General features: G+C 39.3%; 1 protein-coding gene across 3 annotated transcripts in view; it reads right to left on the bottom strand.

Moving 5' to 3' along the window:
- KIAA1549 (KIAA1549 ortholog) overlaps positions 1 to 18,715 on the bottom strand; it is a 154,275-nt gene that overhangs the window by 28,371 nt on the left and 107,189 nt on the right. For all 3 annotated transcript variants that reach the window (XM_074825970.1, XM_074825972.1, XM_074825971.1), the window contains exons 11-12: positions 4,488 to 4,690; positions 1,002 to 1,126 (exon numbers count right to left, since the gene is read on the bottom strand). In XM_074825970.1, coding sequence (XP_074682071.1) covers positions 1,002 to 1,126; positions 4,488 to 4,690 — 328 coding nt within the window. The remainder of the gene's footprint in view (positions 1 to 1,001; positions 1,127 to 4,487; positions 4,691 to 18,715) is intronic.

Here is an 18,715-nt window from a genome sequence, read left to right as displayed (position 1 = left end):
TTACATCTCAGCTGGTATTTCAGAGTATGTAAAAAAACCATTCCATATACCAAAGAGTTTGCTCACAATGTGGTCAGTATTTTCTTCTTTTCAGTTTCTGTTGCCATCAAGGCCATGTGTATTAAGAACAGATGGGGATATCACAAACTCCTTTACCAAATATTCAGTATCAGAATTTTCTCTAGGAGACTATTGTGATTTAAGGCAAAGGTCTGGTAACTAAAACCTCAAGCAACAAGCAAGCCACCTAAACCCAAAAGGCTCTCAGAAAAAACACTGTGTAGGCATAGTTAACCACACACTTTTAAACAGGAAAAGAATTTAAAAGACTCTTTCAATTAAAAAATTAAAATGTGTTTGCAGTATTTTATGAATTTTTCAGTGAGGAAAGAAATATATCTTATGGTACCTCCAAGACAGATGATGGCACTTTGACTAGAAGGAAGATGGTTCTTCACAAAAAAATTTCACTGTTATTAACATATTAGCACTGGATTTTCATCTTTCTAAAGCACAATCATGAAGGTATTTTGATGTCTGAATTAGAACTTATTTGTAAAACTTCTATCTCTCTCGTCTCTTTTTTTTTTAATCTCACTTTTTTGACATTATAGTTACAGACATATATCCACACTGTATCAAGTCCTGCTGTGACCTCTACTGCCCATGTAACTGTCTGCAAGATTGCTACCAAGAGAGGCACAATTAAGCCTAAATGGAAAGAGGTTGGCCAGTGATGTGTGGGAGAGAAAAGGAGGGAAGATTCATTCCTGCTAAGCCATTAGTTTCAAAACCTTGCTGGAATGAAACAAATGTGTGGATCTTCAGTTTCAACAGAAGAAACTAAACCAAAAAGGAGAGGAAGAAAATCTTCTGCAACACAAACCAGAAAAATTAACAGCCAAAGATAAGTTTAGAAAAGTTACAGCACTAGAGTAACTCTTCAACCTGAGTAAAGCACTGCTAGTGCACACACCAAAAAAAAAAAAAGAGTAACAAACCCTTCTTTGCTGCTTTGTGTGGTTTGCCCTCGTTCACAACAGTTGATGGTCTTGCAGTTTCTTCTCCTGTCTCTCTCCCGCTGGATTGTTCACTTGCTGTGGAGTCAGCATCTGACGGTGAAACTCTGCCACAAACATTAAAAAACAAACAAACCAACATGTAACATAAGTTTGCAAAGGGGCACTGTTCTCACACACAAAGAATCCAGTGCTAAAGCATCTTGTGAAGACTGCTAATATTTTCCTCTGTTTATAAGGAAATTTATAATAAATTATCATAGTTAGATATTCATTGCCATGATGTTACTGTTGTTGTGTGTGAAAACTGACTGCAACAGGATTCACATGTGACAAGATTATTAACTAATCTTTCCTTTAAAATACACTTCAAGAAAAAACTCCGCATTCATAAGTAGCAGTCTACTTTACAGACAGAAACTAATTACATTAGAAATAAGAAACCCATACAGGTAACCAGTCTAATATTCAGATGTGCTAACATGGTGGTCTCTTGCTAACGATGTAAGTCCATATGAATATTTTCCTGTCTAAACACAGGGCCATTCAAAAATGCTACTTCCATGTATTTATCCCATGCAGCCATGAGATTCTTAAAGACATTTGTTACCTACAAATGACTGTCTTGCTGTTCCCAATTTTTGCGGGTGATTACAGAAAAATATAAAGAAATACTGTGATTTTTCCCCAACAGAATACTTCAGCTGTAAAATTATTCAGATAGTATAAAAATAGCAAAAATACAGGGCACACACCACCACCCAGCTGACACCAAAGTCTGTCTTTTCATATGCTTTTGTAATAGTGTCTCTAGTGACCATTTTGTCTTGTGAACATTCGTATTCTATTCCTGCAGGGAGTTAATCACTGAAAATGTGCATGTCTCTGTGCATTAACTTGTTAAGTGCAAGATTTGCTTGGGCTAGATGGATATCTGAACTAGTTACTGAGGCTCTTGGCTAAACATCAACCTGCCTAGAGCACACAGACTAAGATAACTATACCCAGCCAGACAAGTTCATTGAAAGTTAAACCTACTCCTTGCAGCAGGCAGTGCTCCAAGTTCATCTCCCCTTTTTGTCCTCCCTGAGCAATGCACTGTTAATTGAACTCTGTCTTTCTTTTCTGCAGGACTGTAATACTAACAAGTCACACCCCAATTAAAAAAAAAGCAGGGAAAAAAGGAGAAATGGTTCTCAATGATCTTACACATCTGCACCATTGCATTTTTATCTCTTTTCTAAGATGGAGAGGGTGGGCAGAGCTATCGTCTCCATCACCCTAGTCTTGGTTCACCAGAGTATAAGGCTGGAGTTCTGTTTCCAGATCTGCTGCTGACCCTCTGTTTCACCTAACTGTGCTCTCTATTCCTTCATACTCTTTCCTCAGTCTAAATTATCATTAAGTATATTATAGGAACATAAATAGTGCTGAGTCAACATCAGTCATTCTTTTTAAGTGCTGAGGAATATGCAGTTGTATCCTCTCAAGCCAAACCAACAGATCCAACTCTCAGCTGGAGCCTAGAGATGCCGTGCTTTCTGAACTCAGTTGCTTTTCTTGTTTGTTGTTTTTTACAGATACAGAACGTGTACTCACATCACCGCTATATTTTCTGGCATGCAACATACAGTCCTGAATTGCTCTGTGATGAACTGAGTTCTGTATTTGCTCACAAAACAGAAAACAGCTAAAACCAACATAACACACTATGCTATCATTTCACATTTCAACTTCTGCCTCAGGGAATAAATGTTTTAAATCTCAAGCTGACATGGGCATGTCAGCATGTTAGGGAGATGATGGTAACATCTCCATAGCTAAGCCTAAAGGGAGATTTGCTCTTAAGGGAGGATGAGAGAAAGGAGGGAAATTCTCTTTTGAAACATTTTGAAGCGTTTGAATTTAGATGTTATTAAAAAAAAGAAATATCTTTGTTCCTAATTTGATCAATGATTCATTATTGTCTTCAGGGGAAGCATTAAAATGTTGGCTTCTGAAAATTTTTCCTGCTTCATTTTCTGAATTATTCTAGATGAAAGAGTAACAGCCTCGTTTAAATTTCTCTTATCGTTATGCGCATGTGAATATAGACACCTTCCCCTTCCTGTATCATCTGTGTCTTAGACCATTTTTGAACTTTTTAAAAGAAACACAGAAACACTTGTCGTTATATTAATTTGTTTTAATTTATTTAAGCTACACCGAAATGAATTAGCTAATTTTTCTTCCATTATTTTCCAGTTTTGCCCACCTTCCACTGTACCACTGGTAGTCTACTACTTGCAAGGCCTGCAGGGAGTTAGGAAGACAGGCTCAGCATCTGGGAAGGTGAAAACTGAGCTGTACGAAGCCCATGTAGGGAAGATGAAGCAAAGATCTTAGTACAGCTGGGGCTTTAGAGGAAGCACAGAAGACCGAGCACAGGACCAAGCTGTGTCAGAGACCTACAGCTCAGTCAGAATCACTGTTACGTTTCCTTCTAAGCTCATTCAACTCTGTCCTTGGTTGTTGCTTTTCTTTTCTCCTATCACGCAATAGTACATAGGTAAACGCACAAGGGATGCAGAGCTGGAGACAAAGGAGTGCAAAAATATGAGATGGAGGGAGAGGAAGAAGAATTACTGGAAAGTGGAGCACAGAGGAGCTCTGCAGGGAGGAGCTGTTTGTGACTCATCATAGCACTCCTCAGGGCTCCATTTTTTTCCCACCTATTACCTTCCCACTTATCCTTTTTTTTTTTTTTTTTTTTTTTTTAATGCACAGATTCTTCTTTACTGCATAGCTCCATTACAGCACCTATCCTACAAACACAATCCTTTCCAGCAAGACACATTCACATCATTTGATTATTGGAAAAGGTTAGGAAATTACTGCTGAAGGTTGACAGACACGTCTCCACTTGCACAGCTGTAAACTGTCACTCCTTTTCCTGAGCAAAGCTGGTTTGCTATGAGAGCAACCAGATAATCACAAATAAAAACACTCATGCACCTTCTCAGAATTTTGGAGATACTGCTTATTTCTGGAAATTTCAACTTATCATATATATATTGATCACTATAAATATTACTGAAACACACTGCTGTTCATCAATGGGTTTCGTTTGCTTTTAACCACCCATTGCTTTAGTAGCTGGAGATCACTACAAACAGAAGGCATCAAAAAATATACACTTCCACTAAACAAGCAGTGACTTGACTCCCGCCAACCCAGTAATGTCTTAAATACCCTTCTTAACTGGGCATGTTGCCTTTAAGAGAAGAATGGATACTAAACTTTCACAACTTTGTACTAATGAGTAGCGAGGTGTCAGCAGCGAGGTGTAACTCTGACTGCCCACTAGAAAACACAAGTCCCAGAGCTCTGGAACAGTTCTTTCCACTGTAATTACACTAAAAATACAGTAATCACCAGTCATTAATAAACTGTCATCTAATACAATTTGGTTTATCTCTGTGAACTAACCTCCCTCTATGTCGAACAGTCTTTGAAGGCTTTGAGGAAGTCTTGGATTTGGGGCTGGGTACATCTCCGTTTTCAGATGGGGTAGTATCCTTAATAGGTCCTGGTAAAGGAGCTGGCTCATGGATAATCAGAACATCATCTTTATTGTGCTGGCCCAGATGCTGCTTCGCAAAATCAAAGCCTTTCACACTGGGGGCTTGTAGCTGTGAGAGAACAAAGACAAAAAACAGGAACCATGAGTGACAATGAATACAAAGGCTTTGGTTAAGATCCGCAAACAATGGTCACTAGGAGGATGGTCAGGCTATGGTAGTCTCAGGAACGAGCATGAGAGCTGCAGGGAAAAGAAAAATAAACCCCCCATGATTCTGTCATCTCACTTTGGTATACGATACATAGTTTAAAACTCAAAATCAGCAATTCTAGTTTAAAAAATAGCCTGTTGCTGCCACATTCTTTCCAGCTATTTCTTCTAATTTAACCACTGTGTGAAGAGCTTTTTGGGTACTTGTGGGTGCAAGGTCGTAGACACCTATGTATTGATTGAAATGGTCACCACTGCCAGGTCATCTTTCCATTTCTTTCCATCAAAATGAGTGAATTTAAATAATTTGAATGATGTCACTGCTGATTTTCTTCATTTTGAGCTCCCCAAATCTGCAGGAGTCTGGGAGTGCTTGCACAAACACCTAGTTCATCTGATGAAAGATAAACATTCCTCAGATCTGAGTTATATGGCAGCCTGGCATTGACTATTCAGCCAGCATGGATGGCTCCACAAAAGAACTGAAAATCTGGCTCTTAGGAATTTCATACTGAATAGACAGAAAATTATATAAAAGGCTTTGGAATCCAGAGAAATTAGATACTTATCCTAGAGATCTTATTAAGGGATTATGGATTCAGTGGGTGTCTTGCTTGAGAAAGACACAGAACTGGGCCTTTCATTTTCATAACTGTGTTTATAAAAAAGCTAATCTCACCTTGTCAATGACTTGATTCAGACCTAATTTAATCAAGCCTCTAAGTTTCAAGCTCTCCTGCTGATTTTTTTGGGCTTTGGAGTAATTAGAAATTCTGAAGAACTAATTAAGAGAAAGTTTTTCTTCAAGTCCCGCTCAATTATAAGTAGTTTGGAAGCTGAGAGTAGAAAGAAATGTTGACAACTCCAGTTTTCAAAGTGCATGCACACATACCCACTGCACAGCACACGTACAAAACCCTCTGTGTGTTCCTAGAGCTGATTTCCTGCGAAGCGAAGCATGTGTTGGAGTGCGTTTATGGGTGCGTCAGGTTCCAGATGCTTAAATGAACCCCCTTTCATAAAGTTTGGCATGCCAACATAGCTAACTACAAACAGACTCGTCTGATATCATGCCAAAGATAAGCTTGCCTAAGGAATATTCTGAAACAATCTCTTCAAAATATTTTCTAAGTAAGCAAACATTTTCCAAATGGTTCTTAGAAAGGATGTTGTAGTAGAGCAAACTGCCTATTTAGACCAGTAGATGGCAATAAAAGCTCTCCTGTAAAATCCAACATCTGAATGGTTGAAGTTTTGGAGTTCATTTCTCACAAAATGAGTAAGCTTATTATTTGAACAGATCTGATGTCTTCCACTATACTCCATTTTTCTTGTGATTTTCAATAGTCCCTTCAATTCAGCATTATGGGTGATTCAATTATTGAATTTATGTAAATGACTGCAACCACTGATTCTAAAAGGCACTGTTGAGCTAGCCCAGGTGAAGGTATAACTGTTTCTCCATTTTTTGAGTCATAGCCACCTAAGTGAACCCTTCCTGAAACTTTCCCCCTTCAGAGTTGAAACATCTTCAAGATCTTGCTCGCTTTAAAAAAACACCCCAAAACTCCACGTCTTCTCCCCCCACCCAATACTTCTGAGGAAGAACTTTTCACTTCTGCTGTCAGAATTATCATGCCAGCTTGAAACACTTTGATTACTGAAACTCCTCTTAGTTACCCCACCTCCACCTCTGATCTGTTTGACATGATGTCTGTTCTCTTTGAAGATGTTCCTGTGTGACACACTCTTCCTTTGAACCCCTTCAGTGGTTTCCCATCTTCTAACCCTTTCATACTCCACCCTCATGCCCATACAGCCCCGCTGCTGATCCCTGATGATCACTTCCTCTATTTCACTATATTCCCCTCCATTGCCTCCAGTCCCCTTTGCTCCAAAGATGATGAGAGTCTTCACCATGTGCTGGGCACAATTCTTTCACAAAAATTTTGGTGGTGCTCTACCCTTTCCTAAGCACCCTTGACTTGAGCTGCAAAGTTACTAACTGCTTTTTGAATAGTGTGATGGGTGGGGTAGGCAAGGACAACTGAAGAGACAAACATTCTAGTTATATTGGAAGGACTAGTATGGTTTTATTAAGATAGCTGCATGTCTGGAGCATGCATTTCAACATACCTTAGCGTTAATTCTAGCATACTGGGTTTATAAACCCTCTGGGGAGTAAAGCATCAAGCAAAAATACGATTTTTTTAATCTTTTAACTGTGGATAGTCTTATTCCTAGCTGCAGTCTGATATAACCTTTCATCTAAACAGTTATGGAAAGAGATATATTTATGTGTACATGTACCTACATCACAGCATATGTACGCACAAATGTTTATCTGCAGACAGACCACCCAGAAGCTGAATCGAAAGGCTTCGTATGGCAAAGACAAGCACTCACACTCTAAGAAATGGCACACTTAGGATTGTCTGAACAATCATGACCAGATCCTCTCATGCATAGGAACTGCAATAGAGTCTTGAGTTACAAAATCATAAATTCAGTTCTTCCATAGGAACCCTCTTGCTCTCTCCCACCCTGCTGGATCCTTGGCATAGGCTGGGCCTTCTGCTATTAGTCGAAGTTGGGTAGAATATAAGAATGTTAACTGTAGAATCAGGACACCCATCTCATTTTATGCAGAAGCTGGCAAACACATAATGAAAGGAGGGGATATAAGAAGAGAAAGGATGTATTCTTCTATGCACATCTGCAGCTAGACTGGCGGAGACTGCCAGTGGATTTCATGGATGCTTGCTGGCAACAAAGGACTGGCAAGTCTCCGGTACCACCATTCCAGGCTTCAAGAAGCACTCATCCCAGGCACCACAGAACCTGTGGCTCTGTTTTCCTAAAGCTGCAGCCAGGTAAACTCCTCATCTGGTCTTACTCTTCCCTGCCAAGCAGAACCAGTCTCTCCATCACACCTTCCTGCCCCTCTCCCCCTCTGCCTGCCAGCTGCCAGTTCCAGTTTACACTATCCAAGAGCCTGAGGCTCATTGCTTCTTATTCCTTTACCCAGCCTCACAACCACCTCTGTGTATAGTAACTCAGCTTTTAAGTGACAGCTCTACAGAGCTTATATGCGCAGAACAGGTGTAATCCTGTGAGAGTTTAACTGGTAAACCTCTAACAAGTCTTTGTCAATCCCATGCAAACATTTTCTCAAAGGTTTAAAACTTTGTCAGAAATGGGCAATTCCCCACAGATTCATCAAGAGCATCTCCCTCACACAAAACAACCTTCTGGTCCTGTTTCCTCTCCTCCCCTACGTTGTACCCCCAAAGGCTGAGAATATGCACCAGAGCTTCTCCAAAATGATTTTTAAAATTTGGACAGAGCACTCTATTTTCTCTAAACCTTGTTCTTTAAAAGAACAAGCTCTTGCTATCATCTTAAAAAAGGATTCAGTGTGAAACTGATACTTGACTGTAAAACTTTGGCCTGAATGATTCAGATCTTGCAGAGTTCTGTACAGCCAAATAATAACATTTCTAGATAACTCCTGCTAAAAAAGCTTAAGTTGGCACTACCAGCTCCAGAAAATATATGAACAGTAAGAGGACTGTATGTGTGTATATGCATGTTTGTGCATATGCATGAAAAAACATGATAGAAAACCATGTGAAAATACATATAAAATGATACCTGTCTGAATAGGAAAAGATGGTCTTCAATGAAAAAAACTGATAAAACAACTTATTAAAAATAGTAACCATTATTTGAGAAATAGAAATATGATTACTACTGCAGAAGCAATGCCAACAGAAACCCACTTTGTTTTCTCAAAAAAAGAAACCTACACTTCTGATACCTCACCTCTTAGACCATGGCAACTTTACGACTTTAACTGAGAACCAATACTAACCAAAATCTGCATTTTCAGTGAAAAGTGTCTGAAGTGAAGGACACTGAAATGCAGCTCTGCTTTTTGCAAGACCAGATGGTCAGATCACTGATAGTCAGTGGAACAAATGATTAGTGATGTTCCAGACTGAAGAGGTTTCCAATGTTTTCTTATGAATTTCTGTGTGCACTCTTCCTTTATTAAGTTATATAGTGTAACAGATAGGATGACCTCTACTCATCTGATGACAGGTAGTCAGAATACTATGTGTGGATCAGCCATCTCCTACTCATAAATTAACCACGACCAAGGAAAAAATCACTTTTTAAGAGCACATTTGTGCTGATACCACTAGCTGTTCAGGTGCTGAAACTAAGCCTCTTTTCATCAGCCTCAAGTGCCTTTACCTAAGACTGCACAAAATCAGTACTGGCAAAGATTTCTTGTTTCAAATCTAAGTTGTTAGAGAAGGTTTTCATTTGTTTTATCTTTATCTATTTGTGAAAGGGAAAAGATAAACTACTCTGAAGCTTAACACCAAAATGAACGTGTCTGAACTACCATATTCGTAAAACATTATATTATACAGATGCAGAACCTGCTGAAATCTAAGGGAAAGATGATTTCAAATTGGTAAGTCAAGACAGTGCTTTAATTCTACTGTTACATACTGAATGGGAGAAAAAAAGTATTTGAAGCTCAATTTGTAGAAAAATCAAATAATTTCTGCAGAAACTTACAAAGCCTGTGCACCTCGGTCAAGACTTATTCCATGAAAGCAGCTAATAGTTTCAGTACTGTTCAAGTCACAGAAATATAACATGGTTGCCAATATATTGTTTTGCTAGATGCAGAGACACACCAGGAATGTCAACAATGTGTTTTCTCAAGAAAGCAAATACTGCACACACAGGTCAGTGAGTAATTTCAGCAGAAAGCAGAAAAGAAGAAATACACTTACTCAGTATTCTTCCTGTAGCTCCTACAAATGGCATTTGAATTTGGACATAATATGAAGAATTATGTAATAAGACAATTTTCTATTGATTTTATACCACAGTCTTGCCTTCTTCCTTTTAGAGATAGATGCATTGAGCAGAGGCTGTTAAAATACATTTCTAAGGAAACAAAGAAGCTAAGCATGATTTCAAAAATAGTATTTTAGTGTCAGAACATAAATCTATGAACAGGACAGGAATCCCTGTAAAGAAGTCCTGTTGACTTACGACCCTACTAACATGCTAGCACACGGAATGCTACAAAAATGACAGGTTAAAGAAACTTTACAGAAGAAAAAATAATTTTCAAGTCTACTAGTTTAAACTCAGCAAGGCAATGAGAATCAGTGTTCTTAAAATTAATGTGGGTTGAAGACATAAGTCAGTCTGATTTAGGATGGTTTAAAGCTATTAAACATCGCAAAGTGCCTTCCACAATCGCAGATTCACACCACCAAACCCTTATCCGTGTTCTCAGGGCACCATAGCATAAGGTAGTGTGAATCAACTGCATTAGTCTAATGCTGCACCAGTACAGACAATTATTTGCAGCTGCTAGTGTGCTTGCTACGGTCTTACTAGTTTTAACTCATTTTTTCATCGTGCTTCTACTATCCCATTCAAGACGTTACCTACTTCTTTCTCCCACAAGGATCATTCATCCACATTGTTTGCAGTGACTGTTCTATGAGATATCTAAAACACACCTACCAATAAACAAGAATTTAGAAGTACTGAGGCATGTTCACCTTTCTCAATCTTATTTTCCTATTCAGCTCATTCTTCTAAATATCATTCCTACCCCTTATGCACATAAGTATACCCTTTGATTTTTTGTTTACATTGATCTCCTTTAACATAAAACCCTTTAGGATCATAGCCAGGGACTGCCTATGAAGTATGCATCCAAATTATACATGTGATTTAACAACAATAATGCATATCTGAGTTAAGACACAAGAAACCTTTGTTGATGAAAAAACCATATCCTGTCTCCACAGCCTCCTCAAAATACTGAAAACACACCCATTTGTATTTCTCAAGGACTTTTTGTGCCATTGACACCATTTCCCTATGAAATGGGATATGATGCAACCAGCTTGTGCCATAAGCACAAACTCCTTCCTGGGTTACTTTAGAAAAAAACCACTAAGCATCACTAAGAAATGTGCAGAGGGATCCCCCACAGCTGCTGGTTTAGGAAATGTTTTTAAGCACCAAAACAAAAAAGGTCTCCATTTCAATTTAAATACCTTCACTTGATAACCATGTATATGTAAAAATAAATGTATGTGTAATGGCAGTTCACTATGTTGCCTCTTAGGTGGGATGTCATCATTGTTCCATTACAGAGGTGTTACAGCCCGTATCCTCTATGGCAAGCCCCATCTCAAAAAGAAGCAGGATTTTGAGATCTGAGAGCCAAAAAAGGGGTTGTACATACAAAACGCTGCCCATTTTCTCATCTCAGACCAAGTACCTCTTTATACAAATTACGGCTCACATTCGTCATCGCAACAGCGCTTTTGTCAGCTATCACCATTACCGGCAATAGGTAAAGCAGTTGAGCAAACATGTGGAGAAGAAACATACTCATAGTTGCACGGGTTTCCACAACCGTCAGGGAGAAGTAGCACATGGTATAGCCAGTGCTGGCATGGAAAACCAGAACAAGCTAGTGTACAGCCTCTGGTCCTCCTTCCCTCCTCTGAAAAGTCAAAACTGTGGTTTACTGCTCACCACCATACAAACAGTAAGTAAAGCAGGAATCCCACAAAACATACCACCTCAGGAATTTTTCTCCTAGAGTAGGATTAAAAACAAATAAAGAAACCCCCAAACTTACAAAACTTTATAAAGCCTGAAATTCTCTAGACACCTGTTCTGAAATATTTTCTTAAGACAGATTCTTCTCGCAGATTTTCATCATCCCTCTTCTTCTCCTTTGTGCATTTCTTCTGCCACACTAATATTACCATGACAGCTCAGTAAATTTCACAAAATACAAGAGGGATCATGTTGTTGAAAGCCCATAACTCTTGAGTACATATATGCCCACAGGCTGCTGAGATAACTGCTATAACAGGCAGAATTTTGTGTCTGAATCAGTTTCAGCCTTTCTTCTCGGGCAGAAATGCCACAGGGTGGATACCACCTTAATCATGGTTTGGTGAGGCTCCTTTGCACGCTGGTTGGATGAAAGTGTCAGGAGTAAGTTAGAAAAAGATCACCAACTTTATAGGATAGATAGGTCACTGCTGTGTCTCATTTTCACCAGTCTTTTGTCTATAAATCACGTCAAATAATTACTCCTCCAAGGCCACGTACACAACTCCGACATCAACTGCAACCTCTAAGAGAGGTAGCACTACACATCAAAAAAATTATAAATTAAGGAAACTCTTTTCTCAACTTGTGAAGCAAAAGAATACATTCATAACCTGGCTCTCACCATCTGGACACAGCACATACACAACATAGTCCAGAAACACTTCCTCTCCACAAATAATGAGAAAAGTGCTAACAGACTTAAGATAGAGCGTAGGTCAGCAGTTTTCATTTACTTTTGTGCTGGTATTTTGTTGGACTCAGTGACTCAAACATATTTATATATCTAAAAAGGGTTTAATGCACACAGAAAGTGCATTCACATATACTGCAGAAATAATCTGCTTGCTGGAATGAAGCTACACGTGAGCAGCAACATTAAAACCTTAGGCAACAATGAGTTGATATTGGCCCATTTCCTTGTTCCCAGAATAGCTAAATTCTACAGCAAACTATCATCTTTTTTTAGGAAAGACAGAATTTATTTCCCCAGTATTAATCTAATCTCTGTGGTCTATTATGTTTAGGATGGTATAAAGTTCATCCGTATTTTGAAAATGGATTCTTTTTGTTTAACTCATTTTCAAGAGCAGCCCCTATATAAACATGGCTCTAGAAATCCACCTACATTTTGAGTAGCATATTCAGCTCTACTGTCCTCCTCTCAAAAAGTATGGAAAAGAAATAGAAAATGTTCAGCCATTTCAAAGGCTAGTGGTTCAAAGGCCAGTTCAAATGAAGTGATAAGGAAACTGGGACAACTCCGGAAAAAGATATGATGGAGATGGGAATATGACAGAGATCTGTAAAGTCATGATTGTCAAGGAGCAAGTGCCTAGGAATCAGCTGTTTATTGTCCTCTCTAAGGACTAGAGGGCATCACAGAAAACAAAGAGGTGGCAGGATAAAAGCAAGATGAAACAAGATGATGTGGTTCTTCATATAACATGCTGTGGAAATCCCCGTCAGAAGCTCAGATGGGTTTAGAAGGACCAGACAAGTTCATGGAAGAGAAATCTGTTGAGGGTTGCTAAATATCATCACTTCTAGAGAAAGAACCTGAAGAGTTACTCAAGGCAAAGCATCACATGTGCTTGGCCTGTTCTTCTCCCCTTCTACAAGGTTTTTGCTTTTGGCACCTGAGCTAGCTGGCCTTTTGGTCTGACCTCAAGACATCTACTCAAATGTCTGTAACAAAGCAGATGGAGACATTTTACTTTTTATATCTATTGGTATAAACAGTATATCTAAGTGTGGTATTTTATTTCTACAATTTGTGAGTAGTTAATCCTCATTACAGAAGAAGAATTCCTACAAAAGAGCTCTTGCAGAGAAATTGCCATCAGAGAAATGTACTGTTGAGAAGTAATTAAGATGTTGAATACTGTGTTCCTTGTTAGAATACAGTTATTGACTCCGACGCAAAACCTGTATGCCAATTCCAAAAAGACAACATTTCGGATAGTTAGTCAAGGTTGCTATTAGGCATGAATGATATTTGTTATGCAAACAGTAGGCACAGACACAAATCTTTTGCAGAAACTCATGTCAGTTTTCAAGTAGTTTTTCTAAGACTGGTGTCAGCTGCCTTTCTTAACATGAGTCTCTTTTGACTGGAATTATTCTGCAATGTGAAGCTGTTGCATTGACATTATACAGATGAACAAAAGCATTACAGGATGTCAAAATATCACAAGAATTTTTTTTATCAGGAGCAGAAACCTAGTATTTAGCCTCCAGCAGGGCTGGGTTCTTTGATCCTGGGAACATCGAAGAGGTAGTCTACTGAATACACAATAATAAGCAAAATTCTCAATTCAGAAGTGTAAAGTTACACCTGACACATGAGATTCTGATAGCAAATATCCCTGCTTGGGGAGAAAAATAAAAATCCACACAAGCGCCTCTCAGACATCTCACAGAACACATGACTCATTACCCGTAACCGTGATAGACACATGGAGGTCTGGCTGGCTGTCAGAAGCAGCACAGATTAGAGCAGACACGCAAGGGCTGGTAACGGTCCTCAGGTGACTACACATTAGCTGAGGTTTGCTGGCACACGATGCAAACTGGCAGCCCTCCAGCTCTGGCACTATCTGTGCTACCGCTCAAGGAGAAGGTGCAGTACTGTACTGCTCTGTCCAGGGCTCCATGGTGACTGACCCACCCCACCTCTCCCACACATAAACACACAGAAGGGACACTGAGCTTGAGAGACATGTTCAGCCTTCAAGAACCATAGTGGCATGCAGAGGGCTCCAGATAGGAGGGACTTCTGGCTGGAGAAGTAGGCTTTTTCCCACACTAGGGTTTTAGGATGTGCCCCTGGAAAAACTAGGAACTAAACAAGCCACTCAAAGTTAGCACTGCAAAGACAATGACTTCAGCATACCCAGCATTTACAGAAGAACATCCAAGACTACCTAAATAAACTGTCAATGAGCTTGTCCACAGGTGTCCGATTCTTGTCATCAGGGCAGTGAGCCTTTCCCTGAATACAGCTGTACAGCTAAAAATACCTCTGAAAAATCCTACCACAGGATTTGACTTTGTTCTTTAAACACTTGTATACAGCAGGGAAAGCAAAATCTCTAGTGAACCAGGTTCCATTTTAATTTTTGGATGACCATAGAGAAAGAAACAATACCGCCAACTCTGTTTCCGTTAGAGATAATACGTAGAATCATTGGGTTTTTTCCTTCTCTCTGGGGAAAAGGGGCTGACTATGTTTACGCACAAAAGTATCAGCAGTCCAGTACAGAGCACAATGATGGTTTGGGCATTAAAGACATTTATCCATTTTTTCATGAAGAAGAAAAATAACCCATAGTAAAAATTCAATTGTCTGCAAAAGGCACAGCTTCTTTGCAAGGAAAAAAGCTCAGGTTGGGACAATGTTGTTGCAGATATAGGCAATGGCAAGAGAGAAAATCCTGTAATTTAAAAATGCCACTTACACATTTTTTTATTTCCAAAGGCAAAGCCATCTTTATCCAGTGCAACAACCCAGATCACATCAAGGTGAATTTCCAGTAGGATGCTATGGCTTACAGAACAAGTCATGAATACTTGATGTGCCCTTTAAATATCTTAGTTCCATCTCTTGAAAAGAATTATCCTTGCACAGACCAACGAATCTTGCATAGAAATTCACTGCTCTGACCTGCTTCCTTAACTCCCAGTTTAAAAAGGGTCCAAAGAACTTTCATCTAAGCATGTTTTCCCATCTAATCTCCAGAATTAAAAAGGTAACCTAACATTTTTCAGGTATTAATCCTGCTTTCAGGCAGACGGATAGATTAGTTAATCAAGAGTCTCTTCACGATCTATTTTTTTCTAAATTACTTTATCTTCAAAGCTGGTTTTGCTAGCATCAGTTCCCTCGAAAGTTTTCTTTCCTGTGCATTTATGTTTATATTCACTGAAGTAGCAGACTTCTGAGATTCTCCAGAAGTAAAACATCCCTTAGTATTGTTAGAGTTCAGACTCTCTCTATATTCTTTGCAGAAGATAACATCATTAGTCTCTTTAAGGACCCTTATGCCATCCTCTCTGCAAGACACTGACCCTCTGATGAAACCAGGTGGCCAGATGGAAAGAACAGAAACTGGTAGAGCGGCATGGTACATCCAATCTGCAGAACAGGCCTTCGCTGAACACCCTGCCCATGTTGTCATCTTAGAAGAAACATTATCTTTGCTATTATCTATATTACCTCTGAGAGTGACCTGGCCTTGAGGGTGGGGTTAAACAGCAAATCTGGACTCAGGCCCGGCTTCAGGGCTGCTATGGCACATAAATATAGATGCAATCTTGGGTACTTCTATGGGTTTGTCATGGCAGGATCTGAATATTTTTTAACACAGCTATGCCTGCTGAAGTGGGAAATATGCTATTATTGACTGTCACAACTGAGGGACCGTGACCCAAATATTCTAAAGGGGTGTCCACAGAGGGACCAAAGCAGGTTAGCTGTGCTAGCATGATATGCTGGCCAGTCTAACTGAATTGTTGTGTAACGCAACTACCTGGTGATCTTTACCTCACTGAGGTGTACCCGGGAGGCCATACCCTCGGGGCACACCAAAAGGCATGTAGGGTCTTATTACCAACAGATAACAGTACTGGTTTCCTTCAGCAGAAGATAGACTGTGAGGGTAAGCAGCTTATGACTTACTTTTAATGGTGCCCATAGGAACACAGAAATTATACCTACTCTCTAAAGTGAACCTTTACATATAGAAGATTAAAATTAAAACTTAAATAATTATATTGTCTGAGTGCATACCAAAATATTTCAGGAAATAGCAGGAGTTTAAAACCAGAATTAAGTGATTAAGTGAAAAGAAGGACAAAAGAAAACATGGTACTAGAATGACACACGGGACTATAAAATCCAGGAAAATTTGTAGGGTCTTTAAAGCATCTCTCTGAAGAAAAGAACGAAAATTTGTAAAAGAGACTCTAAACTGAGAATAAAAAGCTCCTGCAAAATTTATGTTTTACTCAGGTAATCTGCATCACTGTACATTTACTGAGGTTCTCTCTCTCTCTCTTGACATCTGAAGGAACCAGCCTTTAAGTGGCCAAGTCTTTCCTCCGTAGTGTGAAGCAAACAGACTTTCCCCTGACCCCACTCCCAACCTTGTTCCAGGCTTTTAAGTCACAGGTGACATAATTTGCTATCAGCTGCTACTGTGAAGTCTAACAGATTATTATGCTGCCCACTGATCTGCTATGCTAAAATGGCTAATTAAACACACTGAAAAAAGACTGGTGATACCTCTGAGATCCACCAGTGCAGTATGATACCCTATTTCATCTGAACAAGAAAAGGGTGTCTCAGTTTCTTATCTTCTAACCAACACACATTTTCAAGTGCAAAACACACTGTAGACTTATCAGATGGTTGAAAAGAATAGTTTCCTATTTCCAGTATGGATATGCCATGCATATGTTAATGAAATACTTTGATATTTATATATTCCATTTCTATATTTACATTAAAACTTTTTTTTTAAAAGATTAATGGAAGTGAGAAGAGCTAGCACTATAAATGCATCTTTATGGTTTTTACCAATGAAATATTGATTCCAAAAGAAAAACTGAGATCTTTAACCTAAATATTCTTCCATTTACAGATGCAGTGCAGGCCTTCCCTTTCCTTTGGTACCATAGTCAAGCTCTGTAAAGAGGGAATGGAAATTATTGTGGGTAAGGTGAGAAAGGGGGACCCAGAATCCATTTTTAAACTGAGTTTATTTATAGACCTAAATCCCCAACCACATGATTCACTCCTTTGATCATTTCTTTGCATTTGCTGGATAAAAAGTATAAAAACCACAAACAATTTTAAAGGACAGGACCAGACCAAATACCCCTAATCATTTGTACACTGTTGTGACTGTCTGGGGGTCTTCAGTGCCCTACTCTGACCTGTAATTCCAAGCCACTGTCTGAAGACATGAAGAAATCCCAAAGACAGCCTGCAACTAAGGAAGCCAGAATACTATTTTTCTTCTGGATCTTGGGCAAAGGAGGAAAATAGTTTTCAAAGTAGATTCTGCCAGTTGTTTGATGTGCTAAGTGATAAAAATTTAAGACACTTTTCATTGCTTTACCTCATTTAGTATTAAAGTATGAGCCATCCATGGGCGCAAGGATCAGACTAGATGGCCTTACCGGTTCTTTCTAGTTTGCTTACAGTGACTTCCCTGAAGAAGGCAAAGTGACAGACTCCCTAGTGAACTGAAATGAGACCTGAATACAAACAAGCTCAAGGATTCAGCTCATGAATGATTAAGATGAAGAATACTGTGGAAGCAGTGCAGAAAAACAACTAAGCTGTTTTCCCAAAAGAAAGTAAAACTATGAAAGATGTTTCTGGCATTACAGTCAACCCAACCCAACTGCTTTCTTCCAAAAAGCTTGCAACAGCAGAACAGTACCGAAAAGGTACGTGATTGAAATAGTGTACCAAGGGTAATGATCCTCTCTTGCCTTTTTTGTACGACCCTTCTCAAATTAGCTGACACTACTGTGGGGAACTTCTTCAATCAAAATCTGCGTTACGTACTACCACAGCACAGGTGAAACAAGGTACCAGGGGGTGAAGTTCATCAAAGGGTACCACTTGTTGCCGACCTTGATTCTGAACACTCAATCTGCAGTGGCAAGACAAGTGGAAGTTACTATTGATTTGTTCTGACTGCTTTGGAAGTGCAACCGCTTTCTGCTTCTCTCATCTTTCACATCATTAATTATCCTGAAAGAGAGCATGGTGTACAGACAAGGTTTGTTACAGAGAAAACTGTATGACTGAACACGAGGTGACAGTACAAGAACATAACTACAGTATCACAGGATTAGCGCAGGCAGATTATTTTGCCTTTAATAATGCCTCTGAAGGTATAGTCAGTAATAAGCATTTCTGACACACAGACCAGTTCTCTTCAGCTGTAAAAAGGAAAAGTAGGATTTGTAACCCTTTGGGCGCTTTTCCATTCTTTTTACTGAATACATCCTTTGTGAAAATGATGGATCGCGTATTTTTTAATTTACAGTCTTGGGGAGGAAAATGACAAACTACTGAATTTCTCACCATCCTAACCCAGTCCTCCAACACTCTGGCCAGCACACTCACCCATGCAGTCTCATGCAGATCCACTAATTGAAGTTCTAGTCCTGCAACAGGCTTTCACAATGGCGACACGAGAGCCCCAGCAGAATGCGGAGCAGCAAT

The sequence above is a fragment of the Strix aluco genome, chromosome 5, assembly GCF_031877795.1.
Source record: "Strix aluco isolate bStrAlu1 chromosome 5, bStrAlu1.hap1, whole genome shotgun sequence".
Lineage (NCBI taxonomy): Eukaryota > Metazoa > Chordata > Aves > Strigiformes > Strigidae > Strix > Strix aluco.
This window is presented reverse-complemented; position numbering and strand designations above follow the sequence as displayed.